The sequence below is a fragment of the Podarcis vaucheri genome (assembly GCF_965113315.1).
Source record: "Podarcis vaucheri genome assembly, chromosome: 12".
NCBI classification, from domain to species: Eukaryota; Metazoa; Chordata; class Lepidosauria; order Squamata; family Lacertidae; genus Podarcis; species Podarcis vaucheri.
The window spans coordinates 27,376,915-27,395,897 of NC_138750.1; the positions used below are offsets into that span (position 1 = coordinate 27,376,915).

The 18,983-nt window shown below is 48.0% G+C and overlaps 1 protein-coding gene and 1 long non-coding RNA gene across 2 annotated transcripts; one reads left to right on the forward strand and one right to left on the reverse strand.

Moving 5' to 3' along the window:
- Nucleotides 1-6,139: 6,139 nt before the first annotated feature.
- Nucleotides 6,140-12,840, reverse strand: EVX1 (even-skipped homeobox 1). The gene is made up of 3 exons (XM_082194057.1): nucleotides 12,353-12,840; nucleotides 9,114-9,370; nucleotides 6,140-7,234 (listed from the first exon to the last, which is right to left on the reverse strand). The coding sequence occupies exons 1-3, from the start codon at nucleotides 12,801-12,803 to the stop codon at nucleotides 6,698-6,700; spliced, it is 1,245 nt and encodes a 414-aa protein (XP_082050183.1). The 5' UTR covers nucleotides 12,804-12,840; the 3' UTR covers nucleotides 6,140-6,697.
- Nucleotides 12,841-15,222: 2,382 nt separating this feature from the next.
- Nucleotides 15,223-18,124, forward strand: LOC309514795. The gene is made up of 2 exons (XR_014212210.1): nucleotides 15,223-17,125; nucleotides 18,020-18,124. It is a non-coding gene; the product is annotated as an uncharacterized lncRNA (long non-coding RNA).
- The last annotated feature ends 859 nt before the right edge of the window (nucleotides 18,125-18,983 follow it).

An 18,983-nucleotide genomic window follows, 5' to 3' on the forward strand; every position in this document is an offset into this window, starting at 1 on the left:
TAAGTCGTTTTCTCCCAGTGATCTGGTTAGCGAATTTGTCCACCGGACCCAAGATTTGCCGTTTTATGCTAAGGACCTTCGCCTAGCTGTTAAGGGTGCGCACACAGAGAGAAAAGCTCCTATCTGCAGTCCTCGCGGTTACACAAATAGAAATGTAAATCGACGTTTTGGATCAGAAATTCAAGACCGAAAGGATGTTTGAGCTCCCTAGAAAGTGAACTAGCGGGACGGTGGTTGGGGTACAAATGAAGGTGTGTATGTGAGAGGCTGGTGGGGTGTGTGGAGATCAGAAGCAAAAGTGGGGAGAGGGAAGGCTATAGGCAGAGAGATTATTTGCCTGCTTCCCATTTTGTAATCTGCAGTCGTGGATAATGAAAAGAGAAGATTAAGCCATTCTGCTGTGAAGAGGCCAACTAAGCTTGACGTCGTGTTCACCCCCGCGACGACACTGTCGTTACTGGCAGGATCTGGGGCGTTTGGCTTGACATATGGTGGCTAATGTTTGCGGTGGCTCGACTCAGTAGTTAAAATAATATAAGCAGCGGGAGCAAGAGAATAATGGGAAACAATAGACACCAAACCCCGTCCCGCTTTCTGATGGAGCCAAACACCAGCACTGCAGAGCTAATGGAGCCACGTGCGTCCTTCTTGCAAGTCTGGGGAAACCAGCTAACCGCCAGGCTCGGAAAACCTGAGTGAAAGACCGGGGAAGGGGAGGGGATCCGTTTTTAGGAACAGGAAAAGAAATCAGCTCAGAGTAGATCCGATTTAAACAGAAAGGTTAATTAATAAAAAGTTTTATCAACAGCAATTTATTTTTATTATTATTTATTTTATTGTTTATTTGTGTTTTTTTATTTGTATACCGCCTATAGTCACGGTTCACAATATAAATGGAGAGGCCTTTTTCTTAAGCCATGCAGGCAGCAGCATTTTCTTGCCAATGAAACCGGAGCAATTCTAGTTCACAATCGCTAACGCGGATTAAGAACTCCACTTCAGCAATGTAGGTTAAGAGCTCCATTTCTCTGACCCCGGAGCATTCATTAAATGGGTGGGAAACCTATTCTGATTCGATAAAGGTTCTAAACCGGGGTAACTAATCCGCAGTAAGAAGCCTCGCTGAGAAACTACCTCTAGGGACAGCAGAGTCTACCCAATTTAATCAGCAGACTTTCCTCGCTGAATGGTGCGGGGTGACTGTCAGAGCAGCGCTTTACAATTTGGGGAGGGGGAGAGAATCCCAAAGACAGGACTGCATGCAAAAGAGGGGTTGAATTATTTGCTAGAAATCCGAGCAATTTAATGCGCGAGCTCCAAGCCCTGAGTGGGATCACGGAGTGCTCACCCTCTCTCCCGAGCTCATCTCCCTTCCTCCAGTTGCTTAAAATGAGCATTATTCCAAACATATGCAATGCAATCCGTTCGGTCACACTTACAAGAACACGCTTTAATAAGGCAATCAATCACACGCTAACAACCCGCCGCCGGCCTGTTGGAGCCGAATTGGGCTGGATGGAAAGTGGCACCTCGGAGGGGCCCGCAGACAACTGGCGTTTGCTGTTGACGAGGAAGGAAGGGAGGCAGGCAGGCAGGCAGGCAGGCAGGCAGCCTGGTGTTGGGTGCTCTTTCTTCCCATCCTCCCTCCCTTCCGCATGAGTGTGTCTGTGTGTGTGCAAAATGCCTGGCTTCAGAAACGCACCCTCTGGAAGCAAGCCCCACTGAAACCAAGCAGACTTAACTCCCAGTTTCCTGGGGCGGTTGCATGGGTTTTTAGACCTAGGAGGAGAGTTGGCTATAAACCCCTGATCTTCTTTGTTACTCTCTCTTGACTTCCTTTCCCATCCCTTTCTGCTTCATAGAGAATGACTTGCGCCAATGTTTATTGAAGTTATTGATTCCACTAGGGTTTGGGGACCCTCATTTACCCGACCCGCGTCCCTATCTATTTTCCGTTTCCTATACTTTGCACATTTAAGTCCACGTAGCTTTGACCAAACTGCAGCCCCGGTATGTGTGTGTGTGTGTGTGTGTGTGTGTGTGTGTGAGAGAGAGAGAGAGAGAGAGAGAGAGAGAGAGAGAATGCAAGAAAAAGGAGAAGAGGGCGAGAGCGCTCAGCCCACACACTCCATAGCAAAAAGGAAAATTTCATTATGAAGTAATGAGTAATTCCTCCCAGCAAGATGTATTGTTATATCTTCCACTTCAATTTAGAGGCAGAGTGGCTCAATTACCTAGAAAATACAGTCAATTAAAGGCTGCTGATTGGACACGAGGACGGATCATCGATCTTGTACTTTCCAATATTGCTCCAGACACCTCATTTTCCCTCCCTATTAACTGAAAATACGCCTGGCATTACCGCAACCTCGCAGCCTATTTACCTGTCGCAGGCAATCTCTGCCCTATGACCGAATCACGGGGGAAAAATTCACTATCATCTTTGTGCTACGCCGGGATCCGCCAGAGAAAGCCCCATTTGAAAGACAATGGCTCCCAACGGGATAGTGGAGAGAGAGTGGATGGGGTGGTGGGTGGGAGAGCTTGAATGAAGGAGGGGGAGGACAGGGGGAGGGGGAAGGGGAGGGCAGCCTCCCTCTTCCCTCTCCGTTTTTAACCAAGGGTGTCAAACCCTCCAGCAGACGCTTGCGGATGGCACCCAGGATTTGGCGTTGTAGTGCTAATCCAGCATCGCAACATTGACGCCAGGTTCATCTAAGCAAGATCACGAACTCTAAAGAATTCTCCTTCCCTGTTTGAGGCTTTGGGCAAGATCCTAACTCTTCCTGTCCCCGTTTCATGCTCCTATCAAAAGACTAGCAAGTGCGGAAGCAAATGTGACCTTTGTCCTTAAGTGTCTTAATCAAAAATTCTGCAGCGTTTAGGCTGCTGCACGATAAGGGTCATGTATGACATTGCGGCGCTTTTTATCTGCCGATGACCATTTGAACACCTAAACAGTCCCGTGTATGCCTTCCTCAGTGCACTCACTCGACAGTAAGTCCACTGAACACAGCAGGACTTCTTTCTGAGAAAGGGGTGCGCTGAGCAGACATGCAAAAGGATTCATACGGGCAGGCTGCAATCCTGAGTTTCTCCTGAGATTTCCATACGCCTGTAGAAAGAAATGGAGAAACACTGTGCCGAAGAGTTCAGTGATCCTCGAAAGCCTACATCCATCAACCTAAGTTGGGAAAGTAAAATCTATCTTGTCATATTTCCTGTAAACCCCCTTTCACCACAATCACAAGTGGTGTATACATTTTTGTTAAATAAAAATATCTTTTGATCTATTTTTAATTCGTCATTTCCTTTGGGACCATCATTGCAACCACGATGTGCTGAAGGCGAAATCATAGTAGATCAGTACTCATGATCCGCTGTTACGTGATTTTCGTCTACTCATTACTCCCAGAGGAGGTTGTCTTCATAAGAAGAGGGGTGGACATTGACGCTGTCCTCCTCTGGACTGCCAAATTGTATATGCTTAGGATTGGGCTTGCAATGGCAAGTCATTGACCTCTTAGTGGGGCATCTGCATTGATTTATACAGAATTTAGCTCTAATAAATGCACTTAAGCCCCTGCCCACCGTCGGATTAGGAACACACCGCTCTAGAGACACGCGACCAAAGCCTATGAGTATTCTCCGCGGACTGACTAGCATTTTTGCCATGGATTTCAACAAGAACAGGAGAAAAGGAAAATTGGAAGCCAACAGGCGATCTAGCCAGGCGAAGACTGCAGGCTTCAATCTAGGTGTGAATCCTGACAGTCGCCAGTTTCCATCCCACCCAAAAGGTGGGAAACCGCTTCCTTCACTTTTCGAGGCGACCCGTGTCACCTGGGGGCATCCACTCAAAGCCGAGTTCTTATGATCTCTGCACAATGGGCTGCTTCCACATTTCCAAAATTAGACATTATTCGCTCGCTTGCATTATTTTTGTCACGTGAGAGAAGGTGATCAATTTTCAGTAGACACACACACTTAGACGTCTTTTCTCAGAGTGAGCCCCATTGAATTCAGTGGGACTTATTTCCAAGTAAATCTGCCTAAGCTTTCTATAGAAACTTCAGTGTCCCTTTGCAATCTTCTTGTTTGCATGTTTATTCGTATATGATGTATCAGTCCATAATAATAGGGACAATATCAAGGAGATGATATGTATCACTCTCATAGCTGACATTTCTGTGGAAATCTGCCAGGTCCTTATTTTACTTTGCTTTGAGGGAATCGCATTTCAACTCCTAAATTTATTTATTTTTTAACTTTCCAGGGTCAACCACTTTTTAAATGAAAAGCAACGTTTTGAAATGAAGGCTCATACGGTACTTTTCCTTCTTGAGAGACCAATTAGCGTAAAAACCTAGGTTGTTTGAACCCTTTGTCCTACCCATAGAAAGAACAGAGCCTTCTAGAGAAGTTCTCCTGACCTTCGGCGAATCCTGTTGAAATGAATGGGAGTTCCGCGCTTGTTTCCCCTTGACCCGAGCTATTCTTACTCATTCATTTCAGAGCTGCTCTTTCTAAGGCGAACTTTTCCGAATTAAGTCTCATCGCCATCAACAATCTCATACTTTGATCTCAGGCCGGCATGAACACTGTTTGGAATGAACCCACCACAACTACCACCGATTTTCTTTGAAGTTGCTTGCCATTTAAGCAAACTTTGGGTCCCCGCTTCAAATAGCCAATAATTCCTACGCTGCGTCTTAACTGATCTGTGGATTTGGACTGCAGATCGCGACAACTCAGAACCCTCTTCACACACACACTCACCCGAGATTTAACACACAAAACTAGGCTAGCCATGTATGTCAAAAACATATTTCCTCCTAGCCATTCCCTCCAGTCACCGTTTGTTTCCATTGCAATCGGAATGAAAATATAAATTGGGCATGTGGAAATTTCAAGAAAGGATTTTAAATATATGATAAATAATAATAATAATACCCTGCCGAAAGATGTTCGAAACTGTGACTTTGTAAAAGACACCAGTGAGTTAAATTTGGTGCCTTCATTGTTTGAAATGGCAGATTAAACAATTGAAGGTAGGGAGACATGACTAGCCCAGTTTAATGGAGGGAGGGAAGTTTTTCTTAATTAAATCGTGGTTGCTATACTTCCGGTTAATAATAATAAGACCAAGAGCTTCTGCTACAGGAACTTCTTCTACTTGAGGTTGCGGAAGAATCGGGCTGGGGGAGCGAGGCGAGGCGATTATGCCTAAGGAGCGTCGAGAGACAAGTACAAGGAGAACGAAATGCGAGAGACAAGTACAAGGAAGATGAACAAAAGCTCAGTTCCAAACTCAAAGGCAGCGAATAAAAATGAGAAGGGGGGGAGAGAGAGTGGGGGAGGTTGTGGTGGCGTGGAAGGCAACGGGAGAACTGAAGGTGAACCAGGAAGGAGAGGCAGAAAGCGGCTCGGCTTTAATTTGCAGACCAGTGATTGCGTGAAGAGTTGAGTTCTGCTCCCTGTCACTTAATCTCTTCCCTTGGCGGCTTGTTAGCGTTTGGCAGGCGCGCGGTCTCTGTGCTGAGAATACTCTTGCAGCCGACACATTAAAGAGGGAAAGAAAGAAAGAAAGAAAGGAAGAAAGGAAGGAAGGAAGGAAGGAAGGAAGGAAGGAAGGAAGGAAGGAAGGAAGGAAGGAAGGAAACCAGCACCTTCCGCTACATTATACATCACTTTCTAATTTCGCCGGTGTGGTCACAATTCAGAAACTGACAACGCGACGCTGTTCTTTTAAAGGACAAATAGCTTTGACCCTTCTGGGCTTCCCTCTGGCAATTTCGCTCGCCAGCCCCCTCCATTTACGCACACACACACACACACACACGCCCCGCCCCACCCCATCTCAGTTGGCAAGACACAAAAGATCGCACTTTCCCCTTTCCTTTCACGGTAAAAGGTGTGTGGGTGGGGTGGTGGGATCTCTCCGGAAAGCCAGCATGGAGCTGGAGCTGGAGAAAGAAAAAGGCACACCAAAAATGTATAGCGGGTTCTGCTGAGTTTTGTTGGTGTTTTTCTGCAGCCAATTAGCCTAATAATGATGATGACGATAGTCAGAAATAACGGGGGTGACACTCTGACATGGCAAATCCAACAAAGGCCCTTCACTTTCTCTTTTTAATCTGGCAAATAATAAACCTTTACTTTCATCAGGCATACATTATTCGTTAGGATCCACAATTCCTTCCTTTCAAGTATTTCCCTTTTTAGTCACATACAGGGTTATGCATAAGCTATCGATGCCGCAGTTGGTGGGCATCCTGCCCTCTTAGGCTGGAGAAAAAAAGTCCTTCGGAGACCAAAGTTCTCGATTATTTCCCCCTGTGGTGCAAAAATCACATCTTCTTCCTTCCCTCCGCCTTCGTAGACGCGTCACTTGGCAAAGTCGCCCCCCGCCCGCCCACCAAACAGTTGCAACTCTGGTACTTTTTTCCACAGAGAAGAACGAAACAGAAATCCTTCCATTTTTGTTTCGTTTTTGTTAGAATTTTATTTCACAGTTCCGTTCCCTTCCTCTGTCAGTGTTCCATTGACGTCCACTGCCCGCAATTAAATAAACACGCTATGGAAGTTCTTTGACCGGCTGGGGTGAGGGAGGGTGTCTCTGGACAAGAGTTGAGGGGTGGGGTGGGGTGAGGTCGGGTGGGGTAGGGGAGAGCAGAGAAACCTGAGATGAAGCTTTTTATCTGGTCAAAGAGACTTCTTCCCGCTGATCCAAGGAGACCGAGGAGGCCTTGCTCAGCACCGAGGGCGTGAAGGTGAGGAACGAGTCAGTCCTGGTGGTGGCGGAGCAGCTAAAGTCCGAACCCGAAGGCCTTTGAGGCAGCCCGTTGGCCTGGCTCCCGTGGCAAGCCAGGCACGAGCAAGGGCTCCCTCCGGCGCCGCTCAATCCGTGCGTTGGGCCGGCGTAGAGGGAAGGGTGTCTGAAGGCGCACAGAAGTTCTGGCCTGGGGTAGGGGTGAGAGAGGACCCGGAAGGTGTCCAGAGGTCTCAGTGGGGAGCTGAAGGGGGCGGCGGCCGCAGCAGAAGCCGAGGTGGCCCCCAGGCCCATATGGGAGTAGTAAGGGAGCGGCAGGTGTGACGGGAACGGGTAGGGCAGGTTGCCGGTGGCCGCCGCGTGGCTCATCATGTAGGTGTAGAAAGCCGGGTCCGCCGGGTGGGGCCAAGTCATGGCCAAGCGCTGCCTCTTGTCCTTCATCCGCCGGTTCTGGAACCACACCTGGCAGAGAGACGGAGAGAACCACAGGAAGCTCTTTAAAATCCCGCAAAAAGACGGAGCAAGACTGCAATCTTCACGCGCCCCCGGGTTTTGCTCTGGAAGGAGGCTGCATGCTTAAGCAAGCTCACTTGGCCTCAGAGAACTCTGTCCCGTCAGAGTTCCGGCCCAACGGGTCTGGGGTTGCAGCAGGAACCTATAAGACCCCCTGGCTTGTCTAACTGGGCCTGGGATTGTGTGTTGACCACTGGACAAAAGGGCAACAATAAAACCTAGAGCCTCGATGGTATTTAGCAATCCACCAAAGGCCTCGTGAGTTTTCTTGCAAAACAGCACTATCGTTTCATCTCACAATATTAACTGGTTTTCAGCATCCACTTGCTGAATCGCCCTTCCAACGGCGGGAGGGGGGGGCAGGTAGCCCTCTTGCCATTCCCCGGAGTATATATTTAAATATAAATAAAATGAAAAGTGTGCGTGTGGGGTGTCTGTGAGCTTTATCCAATGATGGAGTTTCACGGTGACTATTATTTTTTTTACTACAGTGCTATTATCGTTGCTACAGAACTGCCTTCCTGCTGCATTCCCGTCTGCCTCTCCTATCCTGCCCGCTTTTCAGCCTTTGCAACATGCACCCAGTATGTTTGGAGCTATATGAGGAGACGGGTGCAAGTCACATCCGCTGAAATTGAAAGGAGCCTCACTGCTTCCAGATGAAACCAACTTGTATCCTTGACAGCCTTCGGGTGTGAAATTTCTTTTGTGCCAGTAGCTGCGTCCGCAAATAGTCTGCCATCCTTAGACTGTGCAGTGCTTATAAATTGAAACAGACGCACAGACTCCCCAGGAGCTATGAGATGAAGGAAGGGGAAGAGCGCAGCCAAATCCTGCGGCTGTTTGCACTGACGGAAGTCCCATCGACTTCAAAGGAGCTTAGTCCCAAATAAGTGTGCATAGAATGCAGCCAGATATCCAAGGCGCAGCAGTGCTTCCATCCTATTTAATCCCACTCATGTCAGATCCCATTCTGTATTCATTTACTTGGGAGTAAGCGCCATTTGTTTCAGCTGCCAAAGTTGGAAGCAACCATTTTACTCGGGGAGGAGGGGAACCCTAAAGGATCAGTAGCCTGGCAGCTCCATGGGGACCAACTTTGAAACATCTCGAAGTCGTAAGCAAGGCTACTCGCGAGTTGGGGACGTTTCAGTCGACCGACCGTGGTTAGAAGCTGCTTTTGGATTAATTTCAGTGGACTCCGAAATAAGTGGTGCGTAAACTGCAATGCTTGCACACTTATAAAAGCTTTCGTCCTACACACCGTTGAACTCAATGGAACTTACTTCTGAGCAGGCGTGTATAGATCGGACCGCGCTGTCGGAGTTACACCTCTCCCAAAAGTACACAGAAATAAGCCCATTGAGTAAAGAACGCGAGCAGGTTTCAGTGAAATTGACAAGCTACTAATGCGGATTGGGATCTCCACTCTGTACGCATGGAAAGGGTGAAAGGGGGCAGTGGCGTAGCGTGGGAGGTGCAGGGGGGGCCGGCCGCACCGGGCGCAATATCTGGGGGTTAGGGTTAGGGGCGCAAATCCACGGGTTAGGGGGCGCAAATTACTTGCCTTGCCCCGGGTGCTGACAACCCACGCTACGCCACTGAAAGGGGGTAATCGTCCTGCCTTAAAAGCTCTTGAATGGCAGCTCCAGTAAACTGCCATCGGACTTAAATCAGCGCAGGGGAGCCTTGGCCGGAAGTCCCCGCAGGGGAACTTTGCTGCTTGGCTGTAAGCAAGCGTGGGGCAGGGAGGACGTCTCGGCCGTTGGGCAGACTGTAGATGCGTGACATTGTGCTGGAACCTTGAGATCCCCGCTTGCGATCCTACCTTGATGGTGGTTTCTGGGAGGTTTAAGGCGGCCGCCAGTTCGCACCTCCTGGGCCTGGAGACGTAGTTCTCCCGGTAGAACTCCTTCTCCAGCCGAGCTATCTGCTCCCGGGTGAAGGCCGTGCGGTACCGGCGCATTTGATCGCTGGCGCTGCAGGCCAGCGATCCTTGAGAGCCCCCTCCGCCGCTGCCCCCGCTGCCTTTAGGGGGGTCCCCTCCGCTGCTGGGGCTGCCCGCTGAGGTCTCCGAGCAGTGTCCTGCAAGGGCAAGTCGAGAGGAAGACATCGAGAGAGAAAGAAAGGCAGCGGGGCTCTGCCAACCTGTGTTTCCTCCCCCCGCTTAATTTCTGATTGTCCACTTTCTCCCTCCCAGTTTGGGGCCCCTGAGAACTGGGGCTGGATGCCTACGAACACAAACTAGCCCATATTTAGTAACCGAATAACTGGAGAGACCCGAAAGACTAGTTAGAGCAACAGCCTAGTTACCTTATTAGGATTTAAATAGATGGGCAGCCCAGTCCCAGACACCTTTACTCAGGAGTAACTCCTCAGTCAGTTGGACTCTATGGGGAGTATTATCTCCTGGGGCTGCGCACTTACTTTGAGGGTAGGTGGGACTGAACTCGTGGGGTTTTCTTTTGAGCGAATATACCTGGGCTCGGGTTGACTGACTGTCTTTAGGTGTACATTAGACTTACTTGCAAACAATGTCATGGAACCATGAAAGGCCCCTTGAAATTAGTAAAAATTATTATTATTATTATTATTATTATTATTATTATTATTATTATTATTATTATTATTTCAAAGCAGGTGTTTAGGTATGACTACCCAAAGTATTTAGCTCCTGGATGGCAGTCTGGTTCCTTTCTCTTTTTTGTGTTAAGGGTGCAATCCTCTTCCCCACTTACCCGAGAGTAAGCCCTACTGGCCATAAAAGGGTCTTATTTGGAGGAAACATGCCTAGGATCGCTCTGCGCATCGAGGTTTACTCCTCCGGTAAAATTCGCTGAAAGCCAATCGCATTTCCTTTTGTGTTTAGCATCTGGATTACAAGGCCGCATTTCCGCGCGCGCACACTGACATAATTTACACCGAAAAGCGCTGGCCAAACCGTGCCACTATACCCGGACACGTTTGTTGGTTGTTATTATTATTATTATTATTATTATTATTATTATTTAATCGGGATTGACATCGCATTGAACAGAAGCCAGAATAGGTTTCTGATGGTAATCCCAGATGTTATTTAGATCTAAGGAATGCACACCGGTTTCCATGCAAACGCTGCAGCATCCCTAGTCACTGGGAATGGGGCAGAAGCAGAAAGTAAGGGGAGTTTTTTTTCTTTGGCTCATTTTCCCCAGCACCTGCAGTGGGAAATAACTGGGAGGAGGGAAATAAGTATCAAAGAGGCCTCGTTCGAAGCCTACTGCTTTTTTTTTTAAAAAAAAAAATAATAATAATCCTACTCCTGGAGTGGCATGTGAAATCCCCCAAATCATCTGCTGAAGTAGGCTGTAGTTACACTAAAGTTTGTGCTATAATACTGTAAATCTGTTCGACGTCTAGGTGCCTCTTTGTTGTTGTTGTTTGGCCTGCGACAAACCAACGAGGATAGCCTTTCTAGAGACCCTCTAGAAAGGATCCACACCACACAGAGAGACACACAGAGACCTGAAAGGAACAAATCCCTCAGGGCAGTGATCGCAGGGGAATGAACTTTCAGTACAACGTAGATAGGATAAAGACGTTAAGAGATCTCTCTGACACCACCAGGTGATGTTTCCCTTCTCTGCAATACAAAGGAGATCCTCCAAAGGCTATGGGGGTCCTTAGTGTCCATTTCTGAGGCCTGTTGTCTCTGTGCTCAGAGGGAAGTGCTTGCCAAGGCGATAGCCACCCTCCCCTCCATTTGTTGGGCTCTGATAACCGTCCTTTGCCATACATGACCATAACTGGCAAGTGAGATGGCGGAGTCACCTCTCTTGTGTAATGGCCCCCACCTTCTCCCCGCAACAACAACAAAAACACCCTTCTTCCTTCTGGCAATGGAGATGAAAGGAACCTCCAGGGCCAAACCAGAGCTCTCCCTCATTCCAACACTTTCCCAGAAGATATTTAGGGCTCTGGGGCTGAGGGGGTGGGGGGGGGTGCGAGTGATGGTGGGAGGGGGTGGCGAGAAAGAGTCCGTGGTCTCGGCCTGTGTGTGTGTGTGTGTGTGTGTGCTTGCTTTCAAATGCAGCCAGTTCTCATTGTGCCCTGAATAAGACCGAAGGCAATTAAAGCCCTGGGACCATTTCCGAACTGGCGCCACCGAGACACGGAAGTGACAAGGCAATTGGGACATCGAACCAATGTGCAAAGAAAAGGACCTGAGGTCTGGGCGCTGGGCAGCAGGGGCGTCAGCCGCTCCCCCCCCCTTTACTGTCCTTTTTTTCTTGCGGCTGCTTCGGGGCTCCCGCAGGCACGCTGCATCCCTGCCAGGGGAAAGGCGCGCGCCCGCAGCCCCAAAGAGCAACTTGCAAGCCTGGCCAGCAGGCGCGGGGTTTTTCTTTTGATCTTGACCAAATCCCGGAAAGTTCTCCTTCTTTCCTCCTTCCTTGGGGGTGGGCAGCTGGGGAGCCCAGAGTACTATAATCCTGGGTAGGTGTGGGCGCAAGGATGGGGGCGGGGAGGGGAAGGGAAGGGGGTCTTGCTATGCCCTGGAACAGGAAAAGCTTCTGGGAGAATTCATTACAATAAAAGTCTGGGCTGCAGGAGGGAAATCTGCAAAGGTCATAATTCTCTGTTGCAGCGAGGATGCGATTTCATGTCCCCCATTAACACGTCGTTAGACTTCAAAGCGGGAGATGTGTGTGGGTTATTGCAGATGTCTCTCTGCGGGCAATTAGAGATACCAGGGGACCCCCAAGCCATGGCTCTACGGATCCTGGAAAAGGGAGAAGGTGTGGGGGGGAATCCAAACCGAGGCAGCAAACATCATCAAAGCCCCTGAGCCAGATCAGATGGTATATGGCAGGCTGCCTCCCCGACAGCCCCCCACTAGCCCTTAAGCGCTTTGGGGATCGGGTTGGAAAGCAGAGACGCAGCCTGCTTTCCAGTACCAGGCGCTGACTTTCTTTCTGCTCCTAAGCTCCAGGGCAGATGGGATGGCCGGTCCTGGGAGGCAACCCGGCCGGCCTGAGCCCAAGAACCAGAGACTGGGAGGCGGGAGGAGAAAGGGAGGGGTTGGGGTACCTTTGCCGTGCTGGTGGTATTCCGTGTTGCCCGTGGCGCAGTCCGGGGTGCAGCTGACCTCGATCTCCTCGTAGAAATCCGACTCTGTGTCCGAGCTGCTCTGCTGGCCTTTGGCGGCCAGGCGGTTGAGCGGGGGCTGCTGCCCGGCGGAGAGCAGCGCGGCGGCCGCGGACCGGCTCTCCGGGACCGTCCCTGTCGCCGGGAGCACTTCCACCTCCTCCTCCTCTTCCTCCTCCTCTTCATCCTCCTCTTCCACCCTTCCTCCTCCTCTTTCCCGGGAGGGTAAGGGTCCAGACCTAGGGCTGTGGCAGCCTCTATGAATCATCTTGTCCTGCGGCTCTGGACCGGGGCTTCCCACGGCCTCTGCCAAGCTGGGTGCCCTCTTGGCTACTGCCAGGGAGCCAAGTTGACCTCCTTCCAGAAACATCACCATCTCCTTCCTAGTTTCCATTGTGCTGGTCTTTTAAATAAAGTCCGGATTCTCCTCTCCCCCACCCCACCCCACCCCAAGCCCCATCCACCCTCTTGCGCCTTCTCTCCCTCTCCCCCCCCGGGCCACCCCACCCCTTCTTCCCAGCAGACCCTCTCCTGCCAATGCAGAAAGAGAGAGAGAGAGAGGGAGCCGCGAGCGGTGGTGAGCCGGGGGGTGACCTTGTGATGCGAACGCTCCACTGTGCAGCGGCGGCTCTGGGAGGGATCTCACCATTGCCCTCTTCTTTCTAAAGCTGTCATCCCTTAATGGTGCAATCGTCATTACAGTACCTCTGGTGACGCCACTCACTTGATTGCCGGGGGATAAATAGAAACGTCTGCCGGCGAGGAAGATGAAAGGAAGAGCCGGAGAGAAGAGTTAAAGGGGAGGCGGGGTGGGGGTGGGGGTGGAGGGGGTCGGAGAAGGGAGGGGAGAGATGAGAGATGTACCAGGTGTAACAAGCGCTTGGGATGGATGCGAGAGGCAAGTGTGAAAAGGGAGATGGCGGATGAGATCCAACTGCAAAGCTGCGTTTCTTTTGAGTTCCTCAGTGGGAGAGTTAAGTAACCTTTCGATCTGATTTGAATATCTTTTTTTTGGGGGGGGGGAGGGTAGAACTGCACCTTTGATCCACGACGGCTGAAAAGTGCGAAGAAGACACACAATTCCCTCCTCTCTCATTCCCGGGAAATTCTTTATTTTATTCTTTACAGATCGGACGGCTCGAAAGTTGTGCTTGCAAGATAAGGACCCATTCGTGAATATTAGGCCACTTGTTCTGATTAACATATGCCACCTACCCCGTTTATAAAGCACTATTTGATTTCGAGTCATTCGGGCCATCTGGTTTGAACTCGAGAATTGGTGGCAATACTGATAGGCAGGCAAGCAGTTTGATTGATGTCCTAAGTACTTTCCATTCTTATTGTCCTTAATGATAATTTATTTCAGTCACTATCCTATATATAATTCTTTTTTTCCCCTCGCCCTCCACAGGATCAGAAGATGCTTTGATAAGGTTCAACCCGACAGAAATAATCAAGCGGCAGGTTATTCAAATTTCAAGCGACAGAGCAGATATTTGTAGTGCAGAGGCAGGCGGGCTTCGGGCTTTTTGGATCTATTTTGTTTGTTTGTTTGTTTTGCCCAAGATCTACCAACCAGAGGCATCTGCAAACAAACAAACAAACAAACAAACAAACAAACAAACACACAACCCCCCCTCACAGAATTGTTGAACAAGGTGACTCTGAGCCCTTTTATACAAAAGTCCCTGCCTAGCTAATTGTCTTCATTTCCATCCCTTAATTTGGATTAGACAAGTCATATAGGTTGTTGCCATTAATACACAGTTGGGTGTCGGAAATTTTTGCTGATCTGCTGTAAATCAGAGATCTGCCGGTAGGTTCAGATCCACATTCTGTCTCCTTTTATAAAATATAATCAGGAATGTGTTGTGGACGTCAGTTTTTCTTGCATTTTTGTGCAGTCATTTAACATAAGTAATCTTTTCAATGTATCCCTCCTTTTTCTGCAGTCAGAAAATCTGTTTGTTAAGTAATATCAAATGACCGCTAAACCATCCCTGGCAACTCTATTACCCTTATTTTCAAAGAATGTTGGTTGCGCTGTAATGAACCTTCAATCAATGTTTCCAGTCTGGTAAAGAATTTATGGGCATTTTTGAGGGTTTTTGTAGAGACGCAAAACAACAAAACGCACAAAGGCAAGTACACACTCCCTCCCCCTTAATAATTTCAAGAGAAAGGGTTGGGTTGAAGGATCGTAAATGGGGATGGAAGGAGGGGTGAGTGTAAACAAGTAAGCAAAAAAAATTCTAGGATCTGTTTCCAGTACAAATACCAGGGTATTATTTCTGAGGAGGACTAGAAAACCATGTTATGCTGAGGAACTCCCTGGACAGAACCGCCGTAAGTAGCACATTTTACTTACTGTGGAAATGTTACGTTTTAATTACTCCAGATGCGTTCTTTGTTTCTATGCCTCCGTTCAGTAAATCTTCGTGAAATTATTAGACATTAACCTCAACAATTTCGGTTTGGCTCTGAGTCAGTAAGGTTTGGACAGCGCCCTTGTTGCAATCCTAAACGCACTCACCTGGGAAGGTAGGGGGTGTCTCACTGGCTCTCAAGTCTTTAGGATCGGGGTGCCAGTTGCGCTGAAAGCTGACAGACACTCATTCCGATCCTAAACACAAAGCGTCCTATTTAGCAGGATAGCAACATATATATAAATGGGGGGTCGGTTTAAATGCAATTCGTTTGTTGTATGGTGGTGGATGGAGCTGCGACTATAATCAGCAAGATCTCCGACATACTTCGAGGCGAGAGGCTTAACACCCCAGTCTTCAAATAAATGCGAGGCTAAATACGTTTACTCGGTAGTAAGTCTCTCTTTGTTGAATGGGATTAAACTCCTTGTTAAATAATGACTTTTATAAGATCAAATGGGTCGTCAGAGGCATGTTCCATAGCTGGTTATCCTCTGCGAACATTGTTGTAGTTGTTGTCGATTGAGAAAGTTTGGGCAGCCTTAAGTCCTCCTTGGATAAGTCAAGGGGGATGGAGAGAAAGAGCGTGCATGCTTTTCCTGAAATCAAGAGAACTGAAACCGCTGTTGATCTGGGGTACCATCTGGGGAGGAGGGGTCTTCTACTACAGGGGGCCTCCGCCCCTCCAGTCACACGCGGGAGGAAGTTAGTGATGAGCAGTTGACTTTTTAACGCCCACCATGGGAAACAAGGAAAGACTGGGAAAACACACACAGAGGGAGGGAGGGAAAGAGAGAGCTCCCGATCTCCTCCCTTAAACTGGGTCTTCCGTGTCACATCCAAAGCAAGGAAGCGCGAAAGGATCATGGAAAGTCCCTTCCCGTAAACAGCTTAAGAGAGTCTTTAAACTGCTGGGAGAAAGGAGTTAATTCAGAGCCTAATGATTTCCCGGGGCAGGGGGTTGCTGGCAAACTGACAGGTTATTTTGTCTGTGGCGAGTTGGCACCGGCTTTGCTTGAGAGGGGAGGAGTTTTCATACTGGCCAGACCGGAGGCTCCCCTCCTTTTCCTCCTAGGGCGTATACTCAATTAGACCCGGATTTGTTAACACCCTTTAGTCAATGAATGGGTGGTAGTGAAAGCGGAACATCAAGTGATCTATTTTTTTTCACCCCTACTTTAAATCCGCCTTAGTCACGGTTTAAATCCGCCTCCAGTCATAGCCAAAAATTAAGGGTAAGAGTTATTCCGTGTTCATTAACACGGAACAGAAGAGTGAGGGTTCTGTGTGGCTTCTAAGTCGGGGCTTTTGAGAGAGTAGAAGGTTTTCCACACTCTTTCTAAAGAGGCTGATTGCTTAGGGCAGCTCGCCTCTTTCTTCCTCTGTGATAGCATCCCGCCATATCCGGGATAGAGACGCTCCATATTACAATAAGGGTACATTAAGAAGAACAGTAACACCACATGGGATAAATTCTGACGAACCTCCCTGCCCCCCAGCGCTGATTATCTCCTGACTGGTGGGCGACTGAGATGAAGAGAGAGAGAGCCCTATACCAATCTCGGTCCAGCCCCGCCAATGTAAATTGCGTGGCTGGCTGCTTTGAAATGTGGGAAGGGAAACGCTTCCTTGGTTTTTCAAAGCCTTTCCATCAGTGGGCGATGCCTGCGACAGAATATCTTTGGTGGATCGTCTTCAAACCGGTAGTGTAATTGCAGGGAACAGGAAGCAATGAGAGGGAGGAGAGTCTCGGAAGAGGCCCTTAAACAGGCAGTCCTATCCTTCTCCAACAGCAACCCCCCCCTCCCGGGCCATTAGTGGGATGATTCTAACCAGATCTGCTCCCTGACCCTGTGGATTTACGTTATATAGTGAGATTAAGTGATCTGATAAGCCTCCTGAACCACAGAGCCTACCTTGAAACCTGAAGGCCGACTAGAAATGTTTGTTGAAACGAAAGTGCCTGGTCACTGCGCGTTAAAGACTGGGGCAGATCAAATCCCCGGCAGACCTTGACCCGAGTCCAGGCTAAACGCTGATGCCAAAGAGCCCCACTGAGAACTTATGAATGATCTGTTAAGCGTGGGATCAGGATCTCAAGAGGTTCTTCTTCCCTTTGAAATTGGGTTGTGACCTCTCTCTTTCGCTCTCTCCTGCTATACAATCCCATAGGGTGTCTACACTCAGAACTCGTCCTCGTTGAGCTCGTTGGGATCTTCACGCAAGGAAGCGCGTACAGGGCTGCAACCTAGATCCATGTCATTCCCTTTCTGTCTACCACCTCTCTCTAGTAAGTCCCTAAGCTTCGCCATTTGAAGCCGCCCTTCACATCACACTGATGATACAGCCAAAGTTAAAGTAAATGAGATTAAGAACTTCCTTTTGTGCTTGGTGCGTACAGTGGTACCTCGGGTTAAGTACTTAATTCGTTTCGGAGGTCTGTTCTTAACCTGAAACTGTTCTTAACCTGAAGCACCACTTTAGCTAATGGGGTCTCCTGCTGCTGCTGCCGCCCCGCCGGAGCCCAATTTCTGTTCTTATCCTGAAGCAAAGTTCTTAACCTGAAGCACTATTTCTGGGTTAGCTGAGTGTGTAACCTGAAGCGTATGTAACCTGAAGCGTATGTAACCCGAGGTACCACTGTATCTAAATAGGAAATATATATCTATTTATTCAGTTCATTCATTGTAGTTGTACCCAACCCGTCCTCCAATAAGTTCGGGAGAGTGTGCATTGAGATGTTTGGCTGTGGCGTCTTCCTTCCTTTTTGCCAGGATCACGCCCACCACAGTTCTCTGAGGTTCGTTAGTGAAATTTAGTGAGTGCCTCCGGGTATTATTCATCTCCTCTCGATGTTGAAAACACACACACACAATCAGATGAAACACCCAGGTGTAAAGTGCCCCACTTCAAAGGTCCAGAACCGTCTGCTGCGTCACCCCAGAGCAAATCCTTCAAAGACGACCAGCGCCCTCGCTCAAAGTGAATGACAACACAACAGCCACGCGTCATCCTACACATCACCTATTTAATACAGAAAATTGCCTGGAAAGGCAAATGTAATGTGCAGAATATAGAATCTGTTTTAAACGGTTCTCTTTCTATCCTTTTCTCAGCTTCCTTGACTCTTGGAAAGGCGCCATAAAAAGATTTAAATAAATAATTTGTTTCTTCAGCGTTCTAGGAATCTGCATAAGGAAGAAGGCTGGACGCTGGAGTGATATTTTTGTTACCGAAGCTGTAGATCAATGTTAAAAACACTTAATAAAATATCCTTCGGAAAATGCAAGTCTGAATATATTTCATTTGTGTGTATTGTGTTATTGAGAATTCCCAAGAGACCCAAACTTGTCAAATAATAATGTTCATTATGCTGAATCATCAGTAACTAATTTTGGATTTTCCTATCTCAGTCCCCCCCCCCATTTCAAACACAACAAACACAAATGTAAAAAAAGGCTCTACTGTCTCTGATCCAACCCACAAAACGTCAAAGAGCTTGATTTGAAAGAGAATCAGATTTAGCAAAGCAGAAAGCCTAATTTGTTAATGGATGCTATTAACTATAATGACGTAATTATCGCTGTTTTATTAAGTCTATTTTTACGACAGTGCTAGAGTTGAAACGCTGCAATGAAGGAAATAATCGGAGCATTTATTCTTCAGCTCTCTAGAAAGTCAACTCTGCAAATGTTTTTGAGACAATGTAAACCTGGAAAAGGCAATATGTGCATATATGTGCACATATATTTTCGGTATTTGGCTATAAAATGGACAGAACAATTTGTGTATTACGTATTAACAACATCACATTTGGTTCTTTAACTCACAGTCGGAAACAAGTGGGTTTTTTATTTAAAAAAAAAAAGACCCAAGCAGGAAGCAATTCAAACCATATTAAATGGCAGAAGGGGAGAAGAGACTGAGCGGTAGCTGCAATGATGAAAAAAAAATGCAAACAACACTTTATTATTAACATTTATTTATATAGCGCCATCTATGTACGTGTCTCTGCACACAATTAAAGTAAGAAATTCCACACCAGGGGCATAGAATCTAAACACATAAGGAGACTTCTATGATTAATCTTGGTAGGCAAAGACGAGGTGCTTCATGTTATCCCTCTTACATACAGAGTATCTTGCCAT